Genomic DNA, 19,139 nt, shown 5'->3' with positions numbered 1-19,139 from the left:
GGAGAGGTTTGTGGTGGCGGTCTGCATTCGCCACCGGAGACCACGCGACCGCACAGGCCTGGCATACCACCACGAAGTGGCCCTTTTTACTGCATCCCTTGCAGGTGGATGCGCGGGCCGGGCAGCGCTGCCGGGGGTGCTTGGCCTGCCCACAAAGGTAGCAGCGGGGCCCCCCGGGGTTGCCAGGCCATCTTGCAGCACAAGCTTATGGGGGGATGGGGGATGTCTTGAGGTCGGCTGTGGAGGGGTTCCACGCTGCCCAGGGGGCTGCCGCGCGGTCGGGAACGTAAGCGCGGGCGTTTCGGCAGGCCACATCCAGGGAGCCTGCAAGGACCCGTGCCTCCTTGAGGCCTAGGGTGTCTTTTTCCAGCAATCGCTGGCGGATTTGGGAGGACAGCATACCTGCCACAAAAGCGTCCCGGATCAAGAGTTCTGTGTGGTCGCTCGCCGAAACTTGCGGGCAGCTGCAGTTTCTCCCCAAAACCAGGAGCGCACGGTAGAATTCTTCTAGCGATTCCCCGTGGATTTGTCGCCTCGTTGCTAGCAGATGTCGGGCATAGACCTGGTTTACCGGGCGAATATAATGTCCTTTTAGCAGCTCCATTGCTGCATCGAAGTCGTCGCGTCCTCGATGAGGGTGTAAATTTCCGGGCTCACCCTCGAGTGCCGGACTTGCAATTTCTGTTCTCCCGTGGTGTGTTTTCGGCCGTTCCATGATATCCTTTAAAACACGCCAGCCAGTGCTTGAAGGTTGCTGCTGAGTTCACCGCGTGGGGGCTGAGTTGCAGACACTCCGGCTTGATTCGGAGCTCCATCCTTTTAAATCTAGCTTATCAAATTGATGCACGATCAATGACCACTAAAGCGAGGTTGTAGACCAACTGAAGGCTTTAATAGGCTACATGTTTCCCCCAGCAGCTCAGGTACAGAAAGAAGGCTGCTGGGGCAGCACGGGCTCTTATACCCCGCCTTGCAGTGCGGAGCTACCATACAGCTTGACCAATAGGAAACATACAATATCTACCAATGGTGTTCCAGCATTACCAGGTACCGTAATACCTCTACACTAGTTGTGATATTTTTTCATCCACCGGAAAGGGCAGACAGGACCTCAGTTTGGTGTCTTATCAGAAAGACAGCACGTCCAACATTTCCACACTCCCTCAGTTCTACAGAAGTTCCAATTTAGATTATGTGCTCAAATCTCTGGATTGAACCCACATCTTCTGACACAGAATCAGTTTTACCATTGAGCTGAAATTGACACCTTTTTATTTTTCATCCCTTTTTCGCTCCTCCCACTAATTCCATATCCCTTAAATCTTATCCAGTAACCTCCAATATGGCATCTTGTAAAAGGCTTCCTGAAAGTCCCTGCATCCGATGTGCACTTCATTTCCTACAGCTATCATGTCCATTACCAAAATGCCATGCGCGGCGGTAACTTTTAAAATCTGTGCCTGCTACTTATCATTTTCAGTATGTAGTGATTTTATTCTTAGTGATGTTAACGTTTTCTTTACCATAGATGTTATGTTACGACCTCCCGGGCTAGTGCGCGGTCAATTCCAGCTCCACTTGACTGGAAGCCGCAACACAATTTGAAATTAACAAATAATTCTTAGAAAAACACCCAAGGACTGCACAATAGGTACAGTCACAAGGTGTGTAAATTTAAACACAATTATTTTTTGATTAATAACAGTAACTATAGTTAAATATGCAGCAAATTCAACTGGTTAACTATTATCTAATTCCTACCCCCCCTCTTTAACTAATATCTATCTAATAATCTTTATTATTGTAACAAGTAGGCTATACACACACACAAGAGAGACAAACAAACACAGATGGGAAAAGAGGGGTGTAAAAATAATAATGAAAGTTAAAAGATAAGAGTCTTTGTTTCAGGTGGTTTCTAGCACACCTTCCTTCAGTCCAGTCTTTCAGTTCTAGTTTCTGCTTTATTCTGGAATGGTTTAAATTGTAGATTCAGCCAGGCTCTCTGCAGGTTCAGTAATACAGCAGCTATGCAGCTTTTCTGGAGAAAGAGAAGTTTCCTCCCTCTGAGCGTCCAGGAAAATTTGTCCTTTCCTTGGTTGTCTGAAATCCATCCCACTTGGGTAGGACCCAATCACCGCCTGTCACCAGGAAGAATATGGCTTTTTGGCCAATTCATTGGCCACCAGCCAACCAATCAACCGAGTCCCTTCGATATCTCAGGTGCCACAATGCCTGAGTTTGAAAGCTAGCACAGTGTACTATGTTGGAACTTTTGAGTTGCTCACTTCTTTTGCTTGACTTAATTTAGATCATAGAATTTACAGTGTAGAAGGAGGCCATTCGGCCCATCGGGTCTGCACCGGCTCCTGGAAAGAGCACCCTACTCAAGGTCAACACCTCCACCCTATCCCCATAACCCAGTAACCCCACCCAACACTAAGGGCAATTTTGGACACTAAGGGCAATTTAACATGGCCAATCCACCTAACTTGCACATCTTTGGACTGTGGGAGGAAACCGGAGCACCCGGAGGAAACCCACGCACATACGGGGAGGATGTGCAGACTCCGCACAGACAGTGACCCAAGCCGGAATTGAACCTGAGACCCTGGAGCTGTGAAGCAATTGTGCTATCCACAATGCTACCGTGCTGCCCTGGTTAAGTCTGGTTAATTCCTGATTCAAGTACCGAACAGGAGTGTTCTGCAAGCATGTTCCCTTTTTGTCCTTCTCTATCACTAGCTATAATTTAGTATGGTTCAAAGCAGTATATAAGAATGGCGTGCTTTGCAAGTTTAACAAGTGTTAGGTTTAATCACCATCAGAGTTCGCCCTCTTGGTGAATTAAATTATTTTAAATATTTTTTTTTTCTTCACGGAATGTGAGCATAGCTGACAGGGCCAACATTTGTTGTCCATCCCTAATTGTCCCTGAATGATGTGAATAATTATAATTATTATTATTCCGCACTGCGAAATGTTAGAGGCCAACAACACCAACAACAACAAGGGATTTGGGACTGATGTCAGTAGTAATGGTCGGGAGTGAATCCAGGCGCACATGACCCACCTGATCTGCCCTAAAGAGGTCATTCATTTCTTTCGGAATTCAGTGCCGGTCATTCTGGTGATGCAGCCAGCACTGACAGACCCTGCTGTAGTGATCTCTATCTCTGCATGTACACAAGGGGTTGATTGTGTTCTGTCCTGTGTGTTGATTGGCTGTACTGGGTGTCTGTCACTGTCTGTCTGTACCTCATTATGTGCATGAGTGCATATCATGACATCTCCCCTTTTTTTAGAAAAAAAATGTTGGTTGCTTGAAGCATATGCGACTGTATTTACATGTAGAACTATTTACATTAAATGGCGAGTGGATGAATATATACATAAGAGGTGTCTAGCGTGCAGATACAGAACAAAATTTACAAGATAAATGTCTATAAGTCCAATCTTTGGGGCTGGCGTCGGATCCTTGTCGACCACCTGAGAGGTGGAGGTGGGGACGACGGCGCCTTGACAGGCGGGATTGCTGCCAGATTGGTGGCCTCGTGGTGCGAGGTGTCCGGAGGAGGCACGACAACATATGGAAAAGTAGGATCTGGTGGTGGGCAGGCAACTTTGCGCAGTGCCCTTCTGTTGCACCTGACAATGGAGCCATCAGCCTTACGAACTACAAACGATCTGGGAGCAGCCTGTCAAACACCAACAGCTGGAGCTGACCAGCCTCCATCAGGTAGCTTGATCCGAACAGCATCTTCCAGAGATAGCACAGGCAAACCCGTACCAGCCTCCCCGAACAGGCGCCGGAATGTGGCGACTAGGGGCTTTTCACAGTAACTTCATTGAAGCCTACTTGTGACAATAAGCGATTTTCATTTAATTTCATTTTCAAATCGGTAGCATGAGCATCGTACATCAGCTATTGCCAGTTCCTGAGGTGCTGCATCTTTTGCAGCACTGGGACGTGATCCAGGTCTGGTAAATGAATGGCTGGAACAGTCGTCCGCAGGTCTCTATTCATGAGGAGTTGAGCCGGAGACATACCGGTGGACAGAGGGGTTGCCCTGTACGCCAACAGCGCAAGGTTGAAGTCAGAGGCCGAGTCCGCAGCCTTGCAGAGCAGTTGCTTCACTATATGGACCCCTTTCCCGACCTTCCCATTGGACTGCGGGTAGTGTGGGCTTGAGGTAATGTGTTTGAATTGGTAGGACTTGGCGAAATTGGACCACTCTTGGCTGTGGAAACAGGGACCATTGTCACTCATGACAGTGAGTGGAATACCAGGCCTGGCAAATGTCTCCTTGCAGGCCTTGATGACTGTCCTTGATGTGAGGTCTGACAGTTTCACAACTTCCGGGTAATTTGAGAAGTAATCTATGATGAGCACAGTCACGCCCATTGGCGTGAAAAAGGTAGAGTCCCACCTTGGACCACGGCGAGGTCACGATCTTGTGTTGCTGGAGTGTTTCTTTTGTTTGAGCAGGCTGGAAGCACTGGCAGGTCGCACAATTGAGAACCATGTTGGATATGGCCTGGCTGATTCCAGGCCAATAGACAGCCTGCCGGGCCCTGCGCCTCGGGCCCTGCGCCTACACTTTTCAACACCTAGGTGTCCCTCGTGGATCTGTTTGAATACTAAGCTCTGCAGACTGTGAGGAATAACAATATGATCTAGCTGGAGGAAGATCCCCTCGATGACTGTCAGGTCGTCCTTCACATTAACGAACTGAGAGCATTGCCCTTTTTGCCAGCCATTTGCAAGGTGGTGCATTACACGCTGCAGAAGAGGGTCTTTGGCAGTCTCTTCATGAATGTTGACCACTCTTTCATCTGAGGCCGGGAGGTTGCTGGCACACAGCTGCACCTGTGCCTCAATCTGGCGGATGAAGTCAACCTGTTCAAAGGGCGAGGTGATGGAGCGGGACAGGGCATCCGCAATTATCAGCTCCTTGCCTGGTGTGTATACTAACTCAAAATCATACCTTCGGAGTCGAAGGAGAATGCGCTGAAGCCTGGGCGTCATGTCATTCAAGTCCTTATGAATGATATGGACCAAGGGTCTGTGGTCAGTCTCCACTGTGAATATAGGTAGACCGTAGATGTAGTCATGGAACTTTACAATGCTGGTTAGGAGGCCCAGGCACTCTTTTTCTGTTTGGGCGTACCTCTGTTCAGTCGGAGTCATGGCCCTTGACGCATAAGCAACTGGAGCCCAGGACGAGGAGTCGTCCCTCTGGAGGAGCACCACACCAATGCCGTCCTGGCTTGCGTCCGTGGAGATTTTTGTTTCCCTGTCCGGTCACAAAACGCTAGGACCAGAGCAGTGGTGAGCTTTGCTTTGAGCTCGAGCCACTCTTCTTGATGTGTGGGTAGCCACTGGAATGCAGTGGACTTCTTCCCCAGATGCCTGAGAGCCGTGGTGTGTGAGGCCAAGTTGGGATTGAATTTTCCCAAGACGTTCACCATTCCTGATGAAGCATAGTACCGCCTTCTTGTCTGCCGGGATCTTCATGGCGTTAATGGCCTTGACCTTGTCCGAATCTGGTCACACACCCTGCTGGGATATCTGGTCGCCCAAGAACGTTATGGTTGACATGCCAAAGGAGCACTTGGCCTTGTTCAGCTTGAGGCCGTTTGCATGGACACGTCGAAAGACTTGTTTGAGACGAGATATGTGTTCCTCGGGGGTCGTGGACCATATGATTACATCATCTACGTAGACACGCACACCCTCAATGCCCTCCATCGTCTGCTCCATGATCCTGTGGAAGATTTCAGAGGCTGAGACAATGCCGAACGGCATACGGTTATAACAGTACCTGCCAAATGGTGTGTTGAATGTGCAGAGCTTCCTGCTGGACTCATCCAGTTGTATCTGCCAGAAACCACGCGATACAGCTAGCTTCGTGAAGAATTTGGCATGTGCCATCTCACTGGTCAGTTCCTCCTGCTTCGGGATCGTGTAGTGTTCCCGCATTATGTTCTGGTTAAGATCTTTGGGATCTATGCATATCCGCAACTCTCCTGAGGGCTTCTTCACACAGGCCATCGAGCTGACCCAGTCAGTCGGTTCCGTCACTTTGGAAATGATGCCTTGGTCTTGGAGCTCCCGCAGCTGTGCCTTTAAACATTTCTTCAGAGGAGCCGGCAACCGGCGTGGTGCATGGTTTACAGGTGTGGCATCAGGCCTGAGTAGGATCTTGTAGCAGTATGGCAGAGTGCCCATTCCATCAAACACATCTGGATATTGAGCAAGGATGTCATCAATGTCAGCCTGAAGATCCACATTGGAAGAAGACATGGCATGGACTCGCTGTACGAGGTTGAGTAGCTTGCATGCATGGGCACCGAACAGGGATGCCTTATCAGGCTTGACGATTTTGAATTGCAGTGTGGCATTGATGGTCTTGTTGGAGACGAATAGATGACAAGATCCTAGTGCAGTTATGGCATTGCCATTATAATCGAGGAGCTGGCAGGCTGGCAGAAGAATTTTAGGTTGCTTTTTAATGCAGTCAAAATCACCTTGAGAGATGAGATTGGCAGAAGCACCAGTGTCCAGCTTGAACTGGATGCTGCATTGATTAACTTGTATGACAGCACGCCATTCGTCCGCGGAATCCACATTGAGGATAGATAGGCGTCTTGCTGAATTTGAAGAGGCATACTCACATGTAGTGATGATGCCCACACTATAGGGGGACTCCAGGCAGTCGTCCTCTGGATCCGTGGTGCTACCAGGATCAGAATCCAGTAAACCTTGCTGTACACATCGAACGTGCTTGTGTTGGAATTGGGATCGCTGGCCCTTGACTGGTGGTGCAGACCTGCACAAGGCTGCATAATGTCCAGGCTTCCCGCAATTTAACCAATCGCCTGCCTTTTGCAGGGCACTGTCGCTTTAAGTGGGCGGTGCCGCAGTTCGGGCAAGTCATGACGTTGACGTCATTACGTTCCGTGCGTCGTCGCACATGCGCAGTGCAGTCAGCTGACGTTCGCACCTGGTTTTCGGCCACTTCGTTCTCCCGTTCATATCGCGCATGCATGGGGCCCCGAGAAAAGCACGTGAAATGGCTGCTTTCATCGATACTGAGGCGCTGCATCCGGGCGATGGCATGTACACTCCCTGCCTCGTGGGAGGCAATTTTTTCTGATTTTCTGAGTACTGATTTCTCGCCTGTTCATGCACTTTACCGTCTCGATTGCAACTGGCAGGGTCATGGGCTAAATTTTGAGGAGTTGCTCCCACAAGGAATCGGAGTGCACCCCAAACACGATCTGATCCCTGATCATGGAATCAGCGGTTGCACCATAATTGCAGGTCTGCGCTAATATACGGAGATGAGTTAGAAAGGATTGGAACGGTTCATCCTTACCCTGAAGGTGTTGCTGGAAGATATAGCGCTCAAAGTTCTCGTTTGGTTCGACTTCACAGTGACTGTTGAACTTCTCCAATTTGGTCTTGTCCTGGCCATGGTAAAATTAAGGGAGTTGAAAATCTGGATGGCTTGGTCCCCCGCAGTTGATAGGAGCAGCGTGATTTTCTGGCATCGGACGCATCCTCGCGGTCTGAGGCCTCAATGTAGAGAAGGAACCTCTGCTTGAAGACCCGCCAGTTGGCACCGAGATTGCCGAAGATCCTTAGCTGTGGAGGGGGCTGGACCTTCTCCATTCCCCTGGAAGGCACTTGCTGGTCATCACGGAATCACTCGAGGTAAACCACTTCGAGATAGTAGACTACTGGTACCATGTCGTGTTAATCACCCAGGGGTAACACAGACTGCAACTGGATGCAGTTGTACTTGAAAGTAGACTCTAAACTTTGGTGTTGGTTCAATAACTTTATTGAACTTGTTAAGCAGTGCACCCAGTTCGCCGTGGGTTTGACACTCTTCTAATCTAAGCGTGCTTACTATAACTAACTAGACCAGACTAGCTCTGAGCCACGTGTAGAAGGTGCTAACTGATATATACACCCTGACTGTCACTCCAGTTGTCACCAGTGGGAAAGAGGCAGAGTGTTGATGCCTCGTGTGTTTTATAGTGGGAAACCACCTTGTAGTGTTCTGCCTGGTGATTGGTTGTGTTCTGTCCTGTGTGTCTGTCACTGCCTGTCTGTATCTCATTATGTGCATGAGTGCATATCATGACAGGCATGTACCATGAACTACTCAGTGCATTGGCTGGTCTGCCGGGTAGCCTCCTGTCTGTCAAGGAGCACGGAGGCTTCAGGCTCCAACTTATGAAGCTTGCGAGCTCCCCAGCCTTTGCTCCATTTGTGTGTCATGCTCCTGATCCAGATGCACTACTACTGTTATCCCCATTCCTGTTGTAGTATTTGTGTGGACAGATCAACTACTTCCCCTTCTGACACTGTAAGTATGTGGCAGCATTTTCCAGCAATTTACCAAAACATCTCCAAAAATAATAGACCACTTTCCAAAAATCTAACTTGCCTGCAATCAGAGTGCTTGACCCTTTGGTAATGCTACTGCAGGCCCGTCTTGCTGTTTATTGTTTCCTTTTTTGAGTGGACAATACAGGCAGGACTTGCGTTGTTCAAACATGGAATTGTGTAACGTCAGTCTGTTGGGTAGTGTGACATCAGGATAGCTCCAATTCATCATGTTTGGGTGCTCTCATTCCTATAGACGTAAAACTACTATAAAGCTATCGATGTTCAAAACTCAGTTGTGATAATAATGTCTTGTTTTTTCTCTGTTTCATTGAGTTTTCAAATAGCTGACTGATGGTTAAAAACAAAACACTGAGCAATCAGTGGCATATCAACGGCACAAAGCAATATCCTCTAAATAGAGTGAATATGAGAATTTACTATTTTCTTGAAGATGCTTTCAAAGATTTAACCAGTTTAAGATCAAAAAAGGAATACGTTTTTCCATTAATCTGCTGGTTATTCATCTTTGGCATCAATCTGCTTCATGGTGATTCAGACCTGTATTTAAATTATCCTTGTAACTTACTGTGACCTCGGGCAGCTCCTCAGAACATTCCTGACATTCCAAACAGTCCACTGCCACAACTGCATAGGAATTGATTTTGTAGAATTATCAAGCTTTACTGAATTTGGTTTGTTATTTGCATTCATTTTGTTGACAAAGTGTTTTACCTATTTATATTTTTCACTCCAGCTGAGAAAATTAAACCGCTTGCAGAGTAAAATCTTAAATTTCAGGTCAAATGGAAGCTCTGAATTATAGTCACTTAGTTGAGTGCTTGCTGTGGTATGTGCTCCTTTGCATCAAGTGCAGAAGAGTATTTGACACTTGTGTGCAACACCAGAGTTTACAGCCTTCATTTAACTGTTTGAAGGAGATGCATCACAAGTTTAAGCTCCCTTTCTCCTTGTTAGTTTTCAGACAGCCAATGGATGCATGTGATCATTTATCATGCTGCATCTAAGTTTTGACCTCCATTGTGTAGACCCTGGAAAGAAGCATAAATAGAACGTACAATGCAAAATTAGATTGATAGCTTCCGTCAAGTTAATCTGACCACTGTAATTTAAGATACTGTTTACTTATTTATGTTATTACTTGAATTAGACCAGTGCTTCTCAATTTTTCCTGATAATAATAATAATCTTTATTGTCACAAGTAGGCTTACATTAACACAGCAATGAAGTTACCGTGAAAAGCCCCTAGACGCCACATTCCGGCGCCTGTTCGGGTACATGGAGGGATTCAGAATGTTCAAATTACCTAACAGCACGTCTTTCAGGACTTGGGGGAGGAAACTGGAGCACCCGGAGGAAACCCACGCAGACACGGGGAGAACTCCACACAGACAGTAACCCAAGCCTGAAATCTAACCTGGGACCTTGGCGCTGTGAAGCAACAGTGCTAACCACTGTGCTACAGTGCCACTCTTTGTGACCACTTTTTCATTTTAATGCTTCATACTTGGTGTGACCCCAGTATTGCGGTGTTTAAGGGGACATTGTTGATTTGAAAAAGGACAGGCACAAAAGAAACCTGAAAAAGGACCTCGACTATCTTGCAAGCTCTGGTGATGAAGATTGAGTTTCACTTCATCAGTATGTCCACCAAAAAATAAATCATGTATATATAAAGACGCCTTGCAGCCGATCCCAGGATTGTCAAATCTTGGGCACAATCGAATCGAATTGCAGCAGAGTCCCGTATCGACGGGAAAGATTATGCTATCAAACCGGACTCTTTTGCAATCCAGGACTTCAGTGGGGAATGGGCCGCCGAGGCCACACTTAGTCCAATTTCCTGCACTGAAGAGCTCCACTCGTCAGAAATCCTCAGTATAGAGGAGGAGGAGAGTGAGATACCATTTTTAAATGGTACCTGATCTCTCGATCACCGCCCCTGATGCGAACCCCAGCCAGCCTGGCAGTGCCACCTGGGCACCTTGGCAGTGACAGGCTGGCGCCCAGATTGTGCTGCCAGGCTTGCAGTGCCGAGGTGCCCAGGTGGCACCAGCAAGGCCAGGGTGCTACCCTGCATGGAGGCCAACCACCAGAGGGCCTCCAATCCCATGGGAGGACACCCCCCCCCAATTGCTGTTCCGCCTGGTTCCCGTTTGTGGGGCCCAGTACTGAACAGCGCTCTGCTAAGGTCTCCGAGGCAAAGGGGTTAAAACCCAACACCGCGGATAGATCAGGTGATATGCATATTAGAGTGAGACTAGCTGCTCACTCTAATTTACAGATTTGCCAAATACTGATCCCAACCACAATGGGCAGGATCCAGATTGCGATGTCTCGCGAGATCCCATTAGATCTCGTGAGGTGTGGCGAGCCGGATAGATCCTGGAAGAGGCCTCTCCCGGCATCTGCCTGCCACCCCCCACCCCCCCCCCCCCCGGTGCACCCGAATGGGAGTGCAACATGGCCAGCAGATCACGCCAATAGTCTCCGCTCCACAACTACCATTGCTACGTAAGAGCTCACCACCCCAAAATACTTGTACCGCGACTGCACTCTGGCCATGACCCACAGTTTGGGAAGCCCCGAGTTAGACCATCCATTCATATTGATGGTATCTTTGTTGGGGAACCACTTGTATGTACACATCTGAAACCAGCAACCTTTCTGTTCCTGAATACCAGTTGAGCAGAAATCCATTCATTCACTGTCCCATTGAACTATAGAATTAACAGGCTGACAAGGAGAAACACATGGATATTATGCCAAGCAGGCAATACATGACATGGGAAACATTAGCTATTTACAAGTCACAACTTTGTCAGTCCTAAAATGTCAATCTACCGAGGATAGCAAAACTGTAAATCAACCGATCTATCTTTTACTAGTATCCTGGATTAAACAATTAGGTTATGGGGGCAGCACGGTGGCACAGTGGTTAGCACTGCTGCCTCACGGCGCCGAGGTGCCAGGTTCGATCCCGGCTCAGAGTCACTGTCCGTGTGGAGTTTGCACAGTCTCCCTGTGTTTGCGTGGGTTTCACCCCCACAACCCAAAAATGTGCAGGATAGGTGGGTTGGCCACGTCAAATTGCCCCATAATTGGAAAAATGAATTGGGTACTCTAAACATTTTTAAAAACCAATTAGGTTATGAGATTCTCACGTTTTTTAAAGATATGAGATTGTCTAACTGCACATGGCTTCAGACTCTCATGTTGTCCCACCAAAATTAGATTCAAAATAATGAAATTTCCTAATCTCACAACTGGTCATGGGATATTGAATATCATACTTCCTCTCTCTTCTCCCCACCCCACAAAAAAAGTTAGTAGAACAGCACATTTCTGGTTAAATATATTTCCCCCTCCTATTGTTAAATTTAACAAATCACAGTTTATCATTCAAACAATGATTGGAAATTTGTGGAGAAGACATGCTCTGTATAGGCTAAGGACTCCACCTCAATTAGGTTGGGTTTTTAACTTTAAGGCTGAAGGGTCATGGGCAGATCTTTCACCCATCCCCATACTTGTTGGTGTAGGAGGACCAATGTAGTTACTGTCTTACACAAGAGTTCTCTGAAGAAATTTGTTGCTTTATGCCCTTAATGTCTCAGTGGAACAAACTAGTTGAGACCAGGAATTATTTCTTTATATATGATTAGCTTTCCTACAGTACTCAGTCCTGGAGGGGGTAAATACCTTAGGCGGGATTCTCTGAATCCGCGCGATGGCCCGACGCCAGCGTAAAAAACGGCGTGAACCACTCCAGCATCGGGTCGACTGGAAGTTGCGGAATTCTCCGCACTTCTGGGGGCTAGGCCAGCGCCGGGGGGTTGGCGCCGTGCCAGCCGGCGCCAAAGAGACTGCGCATGTTAGCGCATGTGCAGACCTGCTGGCGTGGTTCAGCGCATGCGTAGATCGACCAGCATATTCTAGCGCATGCGCAGATCAACCCCCCCGTGTCTTCTCCGCGCCAGCCATGGCGGAGCCCTAAAGGGGCCGGTGCGGAAGGAAGGTGTGCCCCCACGGCACAGACCCGCCCGCAGATCGGTGGGCCCCGATCGCGGGCCAGGCCACCGTGGGGGCCCACCCCGGGGTCGGATCCCCGCACGCCCCCCCCCCCCGAGGACCGCACCAGCCAACTTACCTGCCAGGTACCGCAGTGTGGGACCATGGCCAATCAATGCCGGCGGGACTGGCCAGAAACCGACGGCCACTCTGCCCATCGGGGCCCGGAGAATTGCTGGGGGGGCCGCTGCCAACGGCCCCCGACATGCGCGGCGTGATCCCTGCCCACGCCCGAAAACTGGCGCCGGAGAATACGACAGCCGGCGTCGGAGTGGCGGGGCAGGATTCCCGCCATCCCCCGGGGATTCTCCGACCCGGCGGGGGTCGAAGAATCCCGCCCCTTCTCACATTTAGTTGCTTCAGTGGCATTAGAAAACAAATTGGACCTAGGGAGGACTTTGCACTCCATTAGAAGCGAAAATAATCATGGGCACAGCAGCAACCACTGATACACACTTTCAGCAACCAGCTGCTCGCCTCACAAGGCAGATGACTTAATCCCCAAAATTCAGGATGGGATATCTGGCCTTGGATAAGGATAGACCGAGTTTCTGCTCTGCTGCACTTGCATTATTGGGATGAGGCCTTGGGCATTTTCATACTAATGTGCTTTTGGCTTAGCTCCACCCGCTAATTTTGGTTTCATCTGAATTTCTAACGTAACTCTTAAGTTGCCAATCAGACTATTAATTTTTATTTATGATTTTTGTGTGGATTTGATGCTTTCAGAATTATTGATTTTTAAAGCTCTATATCTTGCCATCTCTAAGTGAAAGATTATCTACCAGATGTGCAAAATCTCATGAGGAATAAAAAACACTCTTTATTCCTCCTGAAAATGTTATACCACTTCATTCAAATTATAAAATCCCTACAGTGCAGGAGGCCATTCGGCCCATCAGGTCCACACCAACCCTCCGAAAGAGCATCCCAACCTAGGCCCACTTCCGCACCCTATCCCTGTAACCCCACCTAACCTTTAGACACGAAGGGACAATTTAGCATCACCAATCCACCTAACCTGCACATCTTTGGACTGTGGGAGGAAGCCAGAGGAAACCCATGTAGACATGGGGGAACGTGCAAACTCCACTGTCACCCAAAGCCGAATTGAACCCGGGTCCCTGGTGATGTGAGGCAGCCGTGCTAACCACTGCGCTGCCTTCTAAGAATGAGGAACTGAATTGAACCGACTGCCATTAACAACATACCACTTGTGAAATTGATGTTGAGGAAGACATTTTATTTTACTGACCTTACTGCAGTTGACCTCCTTCTATAGAAGAATAAAGCTAAATAGAATAGAAATGTTAATAGAAGTGTGAATGAAATCTGCATAAATGTGTTTCTAAATATGAATTTTAGATGAAGGAGTTTAAACTTTCCTTCCTTTATAAATTTCAATTACTTATCTCAGCTGTGGACCTCCTGGAGAAAATGTTAGTGTTGGATGCGGACAAACGTTTATCGGCTGCTGAAGCTTTAAGTCATCCCTACTTTGAACCATTCCGAGATCTAGAAGAAGAGACTAAACCTGAGCCTTTTGATGATTCTTTGGACCAGCTGAAATTGTCAGTTGATCTGTGGAAAAGTGAGTAATTATAGAATGTCTAATAACTAGCCCATGTCAAGTTAATTTAACATTATAAATGCAATGTATTTCTAATGCAAACATTAAAATGTTAGCTTATTGCAAACATAATGAACAAACTGGATACATGTGTAATTTCCTGATGCACTGATTGATACCGATCAGTTCATGGAAAGTTAAAAAAGGAAAAATGTAATTATGTACAGCACAAATATGTGATCATAGTTAATCATAATATTCAATTTCCTTCAATCAAGACTCTGATCATATATAAGCTGTTTAAAATGCTTAGATAAATGTAAAATAAATAAATTTGCGATGCACACGAGAAAGACATTTAACATTGTACTGTTATTTCTAGGACATGCATTCCAGGAGGTGATGAACTTTGCTCCTTTTTCAAGTTTGCACAAGAGACCCATGGAAACAGCATTATAGTTATGGCCACCCTGTTACCAATATAGTCTGACCTGCAGTTTGTGAGATAATAATGCAACAGGAAAATGCTAACATTTCTGTGTGTTCAGGCTACAGTATTTTTATCAATTCAAAAATTTTGGAATTGTACATTTATGTTTAGAAGTTACAGAATTGTATCAATTCTAAGTGTTCATCACTTAAATCAAACTGTATCTATGTATGACTCAAATCAACTGGTAACTTTCTATAAAATTATTGACATGAATGTAATTAATAGGAAAACTGTATGTAAATGTTAGCGTCTTTATATCATCTCCAGGGCTGATTTTAATTGGGTGGTGGAAAATAAGTGGCAGTGCCTTGGCTGTCTATTATATACTGCCCCAGTTCCAACATTTCCTTTATATAATGACTTCTAGTTGGCACCTTGGGCTAATGCGCGATCAATTCCAGCCCCACTTGACCCAGAGTCACAACACAAGTGAATTAACCAATAATTCTGAGAAAAATACCCAAAGGCTTTGACACTTGGCTGCCCAATAATTACAGTCACTGGTTTGTAAGTGTAAACACAATTACTTTTCATTAATAACTAAAACTACAATGAAATATGCAGAAAATACAACAAGTTAACTATCATCTAATTCCTAATTCCCCACTTTAACTTGCCCCACCCTCTTTATACACACACACACACACACACAGAGGGAAGGATAGGGGTGAAAATCATAAGTAAAAGAGTCTTTGTTTTAGATTGTCTTTTTTAGCACCTTCCTCCTCTTCAAACTTTGGTTTCTGTCCGAGGCTTTTACTGTAGATTTATTCAGGTGTCTGTAGTTTCAGCATTACACTCTCCTTTCTGGAGAGTGGGAGTGGGTCCTTGTCTAGCAGAGTGTTCTCTTCTGTAACTTCTGAATTCCTCACTCCTCTCTGCTGCTTGACCTAAAGATACATGTCCATTAATCACCCATGGAGCAAAAATGATAACGACAAAATAAAAGAAAGGGGAAATATGGGAATAAACAGGAAGGACCCTTGCACTTCAATCAAAAGGAAATCCTGGATTTCAAAATCCTGGAAATCATCTATGTAAAAGATGATCAATATGTTGTCCATTTATGGCCACTCCATAAATTAAAAACCTGTTGCATATTTATACCGTTTAAAAATAGGAGGATTACCTCCGGGGCAAGGAAACATTGTGAGACAGTGCATCATTTGTTGTGTGCCTTGAAGTTCCACTGACCATAAAAGAATAACAATTTAAAACACTGACTGTAATGAATATTTTATTGTGGACAATACTTGTCATTTAGTAAGGTCTTTTAAAAAAATAAATTTAGAGTACCCAATTATTGTTTTCCAATTAAGGGGCAATTTAGCATGGCCAATCCACCTACCCTGCTCATCTTTATATTGTGGAACCCATCCAGACACAGGGAGAATGTGCAAAGTAAGGTGTGAATAATGGATTCAGATGTTGGGCACGATCGAACGGCCAAGAAGCTGCACCAGAGAAATAGCATGTCACAGCGCAACGTGGCTGATAGAACGCCAAAGGAGAGCGTTTCTCCCTTGTGGGATACCTTTTATACTCAATGGGGCTTTGCTTGCTTTTGGGCGGGCCTTGAACTTGGCCTCAACCAATTGGGTCTTTCCCAATCATCTGTGTCGATTTTCCTCCAATAGAGGCTTGCAAAGCCTTGTGAAATCTAACTCGACCCTGCGAGACATGTGATGTAAATCCTGCCCAGTGTGGATCACTTTTTTGGCAAATCTGCACATTAGAGCGACACAGCTAGTCTCACTCTAATATTCAGTTTCTCGAGGCACCCGAGGAGTTGGGATCTATCCCCTTCGCCTCAGAGACTTCGGGTGAGCGCCATTCAATACTGGTCTCCACAAATGGGGACCAGATGGTGTTGCTAACTTTTGGTTGGCTCTGTTTAATTATGTTTGCTCAAGAGTCGCCAGGTATCTTTCGACACCGCCACAAGGTTCAGAACCGAATACTGATCAATGACTCGATACACCAGTTAGTAAGTTCAAAAGCAATGCTCATTTATTTACACACAGTCAAATCTACTCATGCATAAACTCTACAAACTAAACTACCACTATTACTAAAGCCTATACTTAGCTTTGGGTGCCCACTCAGTCAGAGAAACAATGGCCGTTGCTCGGTTGAGCTGTTTACAGGGTAGCAACTAGGAGCGTCTATCTCGTAGTGTGCGTTGATTTGGGACTTACTTGGTCTGATGCAGCTGCTAGGCAGGTCTCTCTCTTCGGTGAGAGCCAAAGCCAAAGGGGGGAGTTTCTCCCTTGGGGGTACCTTTTATACTCAAAAGGGCTTTGCGCGCTTTTGGGCGGGCCTTGAACTTGGCCTCAACTAATTAGGTCTTTCCCAATCATCTGTATCGATTTTCCTCCAATAGAGGGGTGGTTCCCTGATCGCTGGGCGTATCCTGGTGACTGTCAGTCTGCTTTGTCTTAGCTTCTGGAGCTGCGGATGGACTCACTTTGGAGCATCCGCGATGCTGAGGAGGTCGTGGATAGCACGTTCAGTGAGTTGGTCACACTGCAGATTAGGGTTGGTGAGCGAGACAGGGAATGGGTGACCAAAATGCAGAGAAAGAGCAGGAAAGCAGTGCAGGTATCCCCTGCGGTCATCTCCCTCCAAAACAGGTATACCGTTTTGGATACTGTTGGGGGAGATGACTCACCAGGGGAAGGCAGTAGTAGCCAGGCTCATGGCACCGTGGCTGGCTCTGCTGCACAGAAGGGCGGGAAAAAGACTGTCATGGCTATAGCCGTAGGGGAATCAAGCGTAAGGAGAGTAGACAGGCGTTTCTGTGGTCGAAAACGAGACTCCCGAATGGTATGTTGCCTCCCGGGTGCACGGGTCAGGTATGTCTCAGATCGGCTGCAGGACATACTGAGGGGGGAGGGTGAACAGCCAGTTGTCATGGTGCATATAGGCACCAACGATATAGGTAAAAAACGGGAGGAGGTCCTACAATCAGAATTTAGGGAGTTCGGAGATAAGTTTAAAAAGTAGGACCTCAACGGTAGTAATCTCAGGATTGCTACCAGTACCACGAGACAGTCAGAGTAGAAATTCAAGAATAGTCAGAATGAATACGTGGTTTGAGAGATGGTGCAGGAGGGAGGGATTCAGATTTTTGCGACATTGGAACCGGTTCTGGGGGCAGTGGGGCCATCACAAATCGGATGGTCTACACCTGGGCAGGACTGGAACCAATGTCCAAGGGGGTGCTTTTGCTAACACTGTTGGGGAGGTTTTAAACTAATGTGGCAGGGGGATGGTAACCAGATTAGGAAGTTAGAGGTCAGTAAAGAGGCAGCAACTAAAGCCAATAAGGTACTAGATAATAAACTCAATGTGACTAAGGGGAAGAGTAGACAGGGAAGAGATGATGAACGCAAAGGGACAGGTGGTCTGAGGTGTATTTGTTTCAATGCGAGAAGTGTAGCAGGTAAGGCAAATGAACCTAGGGCTTGGATTAGTACCTGGGAATATGATGTTATTGGTATTACGGAGACTTGGTTGAGGGAAGGGCAAGACTGGCAACTAAATATCCCAAGGTATAGATGCTTCAGGAGGGATAGAGAGGAAGGCAAAAGGGGTGGAGGAGTTGCATTACTGGTCAGAGATGATATCACAGCTATGATTAAGGAGGGCACGATGGAGGATTCAAGCACTGGGGCAATAAGGGTAGAGCTAAGAAATAGGAAGGGTGCAGTAACATTGTTGGGACTTTACTACAGGCCTCCCAAAAGCGAGCGTGAAGTAGAGGTACAAATATGTAGACAGATTATAGAAAAATGTAGGAGCAATAGGGTGGTCGTGATGGGAGGTGTCAACTTCCCCTGCATTGAATGGGACTCATGTACTGTTGAAGGTGTAGATGGAGCAGAATTTGTAAGGAGCATCCAGGAGAGTTTTTTAGAGCAGTATGTAAATAGTCCAACTCGGGAAGGGGCCATACTGGACCGGGTATTGGGGAATGATCCCGGCCAGGTGGTTGAAGTTTCAGTCGGTGATTACTTTGGGAATAGTGATCACAATTCTGTAAGTTTTAGAATACTCATGGACAAAGACGAGAGTGGTCCTAAAGAAAGAGTGCTAAATTGGGGAAAGGCCAAGAATAACAAAATTCGGCAGGAGCTAGGGAATGTGGATTGGGAGCAGCTCTTTAAGTTTAAATCCACATTTGAAATGTGGGAGTCTTTTAAGGAAAGGTTGATTAGAGTGCAGGGCAGACATGTCCCTGTAAAAATGAGGGATACAAATGGCAAGATTAGGGAACCATGGATGACGGGTGGAATTGTGAGACTAGCTAAGATGAAAAAGGAAGCACACATAAGATCTAGGCGACTTAAAACTGATGAAGCTTTGGAGGAATATCGGGAAAGTAGGACAAATCTCAAACGCGCAATAAAGAGGGCTAAAAGGGGTCATGAAATATCTTTGGCTAACAGGGTTAAGGAAAATTCCAAAGCCTTTTATTGGTATACAAGGAGCAAGAGGGTAACTAGAGAAAGGATTGGGCCACTCAAAGACAAAAGAGGGAATTTATGCGTGGAGTCAGAGGAAATGGGTGAGATTCTGA

At 46.6% G+C, this 19,139-nt stretch overlaps 1 protein-coding gene across 4 annotated transcripts in view; it reads left to right on the top strand.

The window, feature by feature from the left end:
* The window catches only part of LOC140393834 (mitogen-activated protein kinase 13-like), a 106,769-nt gene extending 90,995 nt beyond the window's left edge, over positions 1-15,774 (top strand). For all 4 annotated transcript variants that reach the window (XM_072480342.1, XM_072480345.1, XM_072480343.1 and 1 more), the window contains 2 exons: positions 13,912-14,085; positions 14,447-15,774. In XM_072480342.1, coding sequence (XP_072336443.1) covers positions 13,912-14,085; positions 14,447-14,523 — 251 coding nt within the window. In that variant the 3' untranslated portion in view covers positions 14,524-15,774. The remainder of the gene's footprint in view (positions 1-13,911; positions 14,086-14,446) is intronic.
* The last annotated feature ends 3,365 nt before the right edge of the window (positions 15,775-19,139 follow it).

The sequence above is a fragment of the Scyliorhinus torazame genome, chromosome 17 (assembly GCF_047496885.1).
Source record: "Scyliorhinus torazame isolate Kashiwa2021f chromosome 17, sScyTor2.1, whole genome shotgun sequence".
NCBI lineage: Eukaryota > Metazoa > Chordata > Chondrichthyes > Carcharhiniformes > Scyliorhinidae > Scyliorhinus > Scyliorhinus torazame.
Note: the sequence above shows the minus strand (reverse complement) of the source record. Positions and strands in the feature narration are given on the sequence as shown.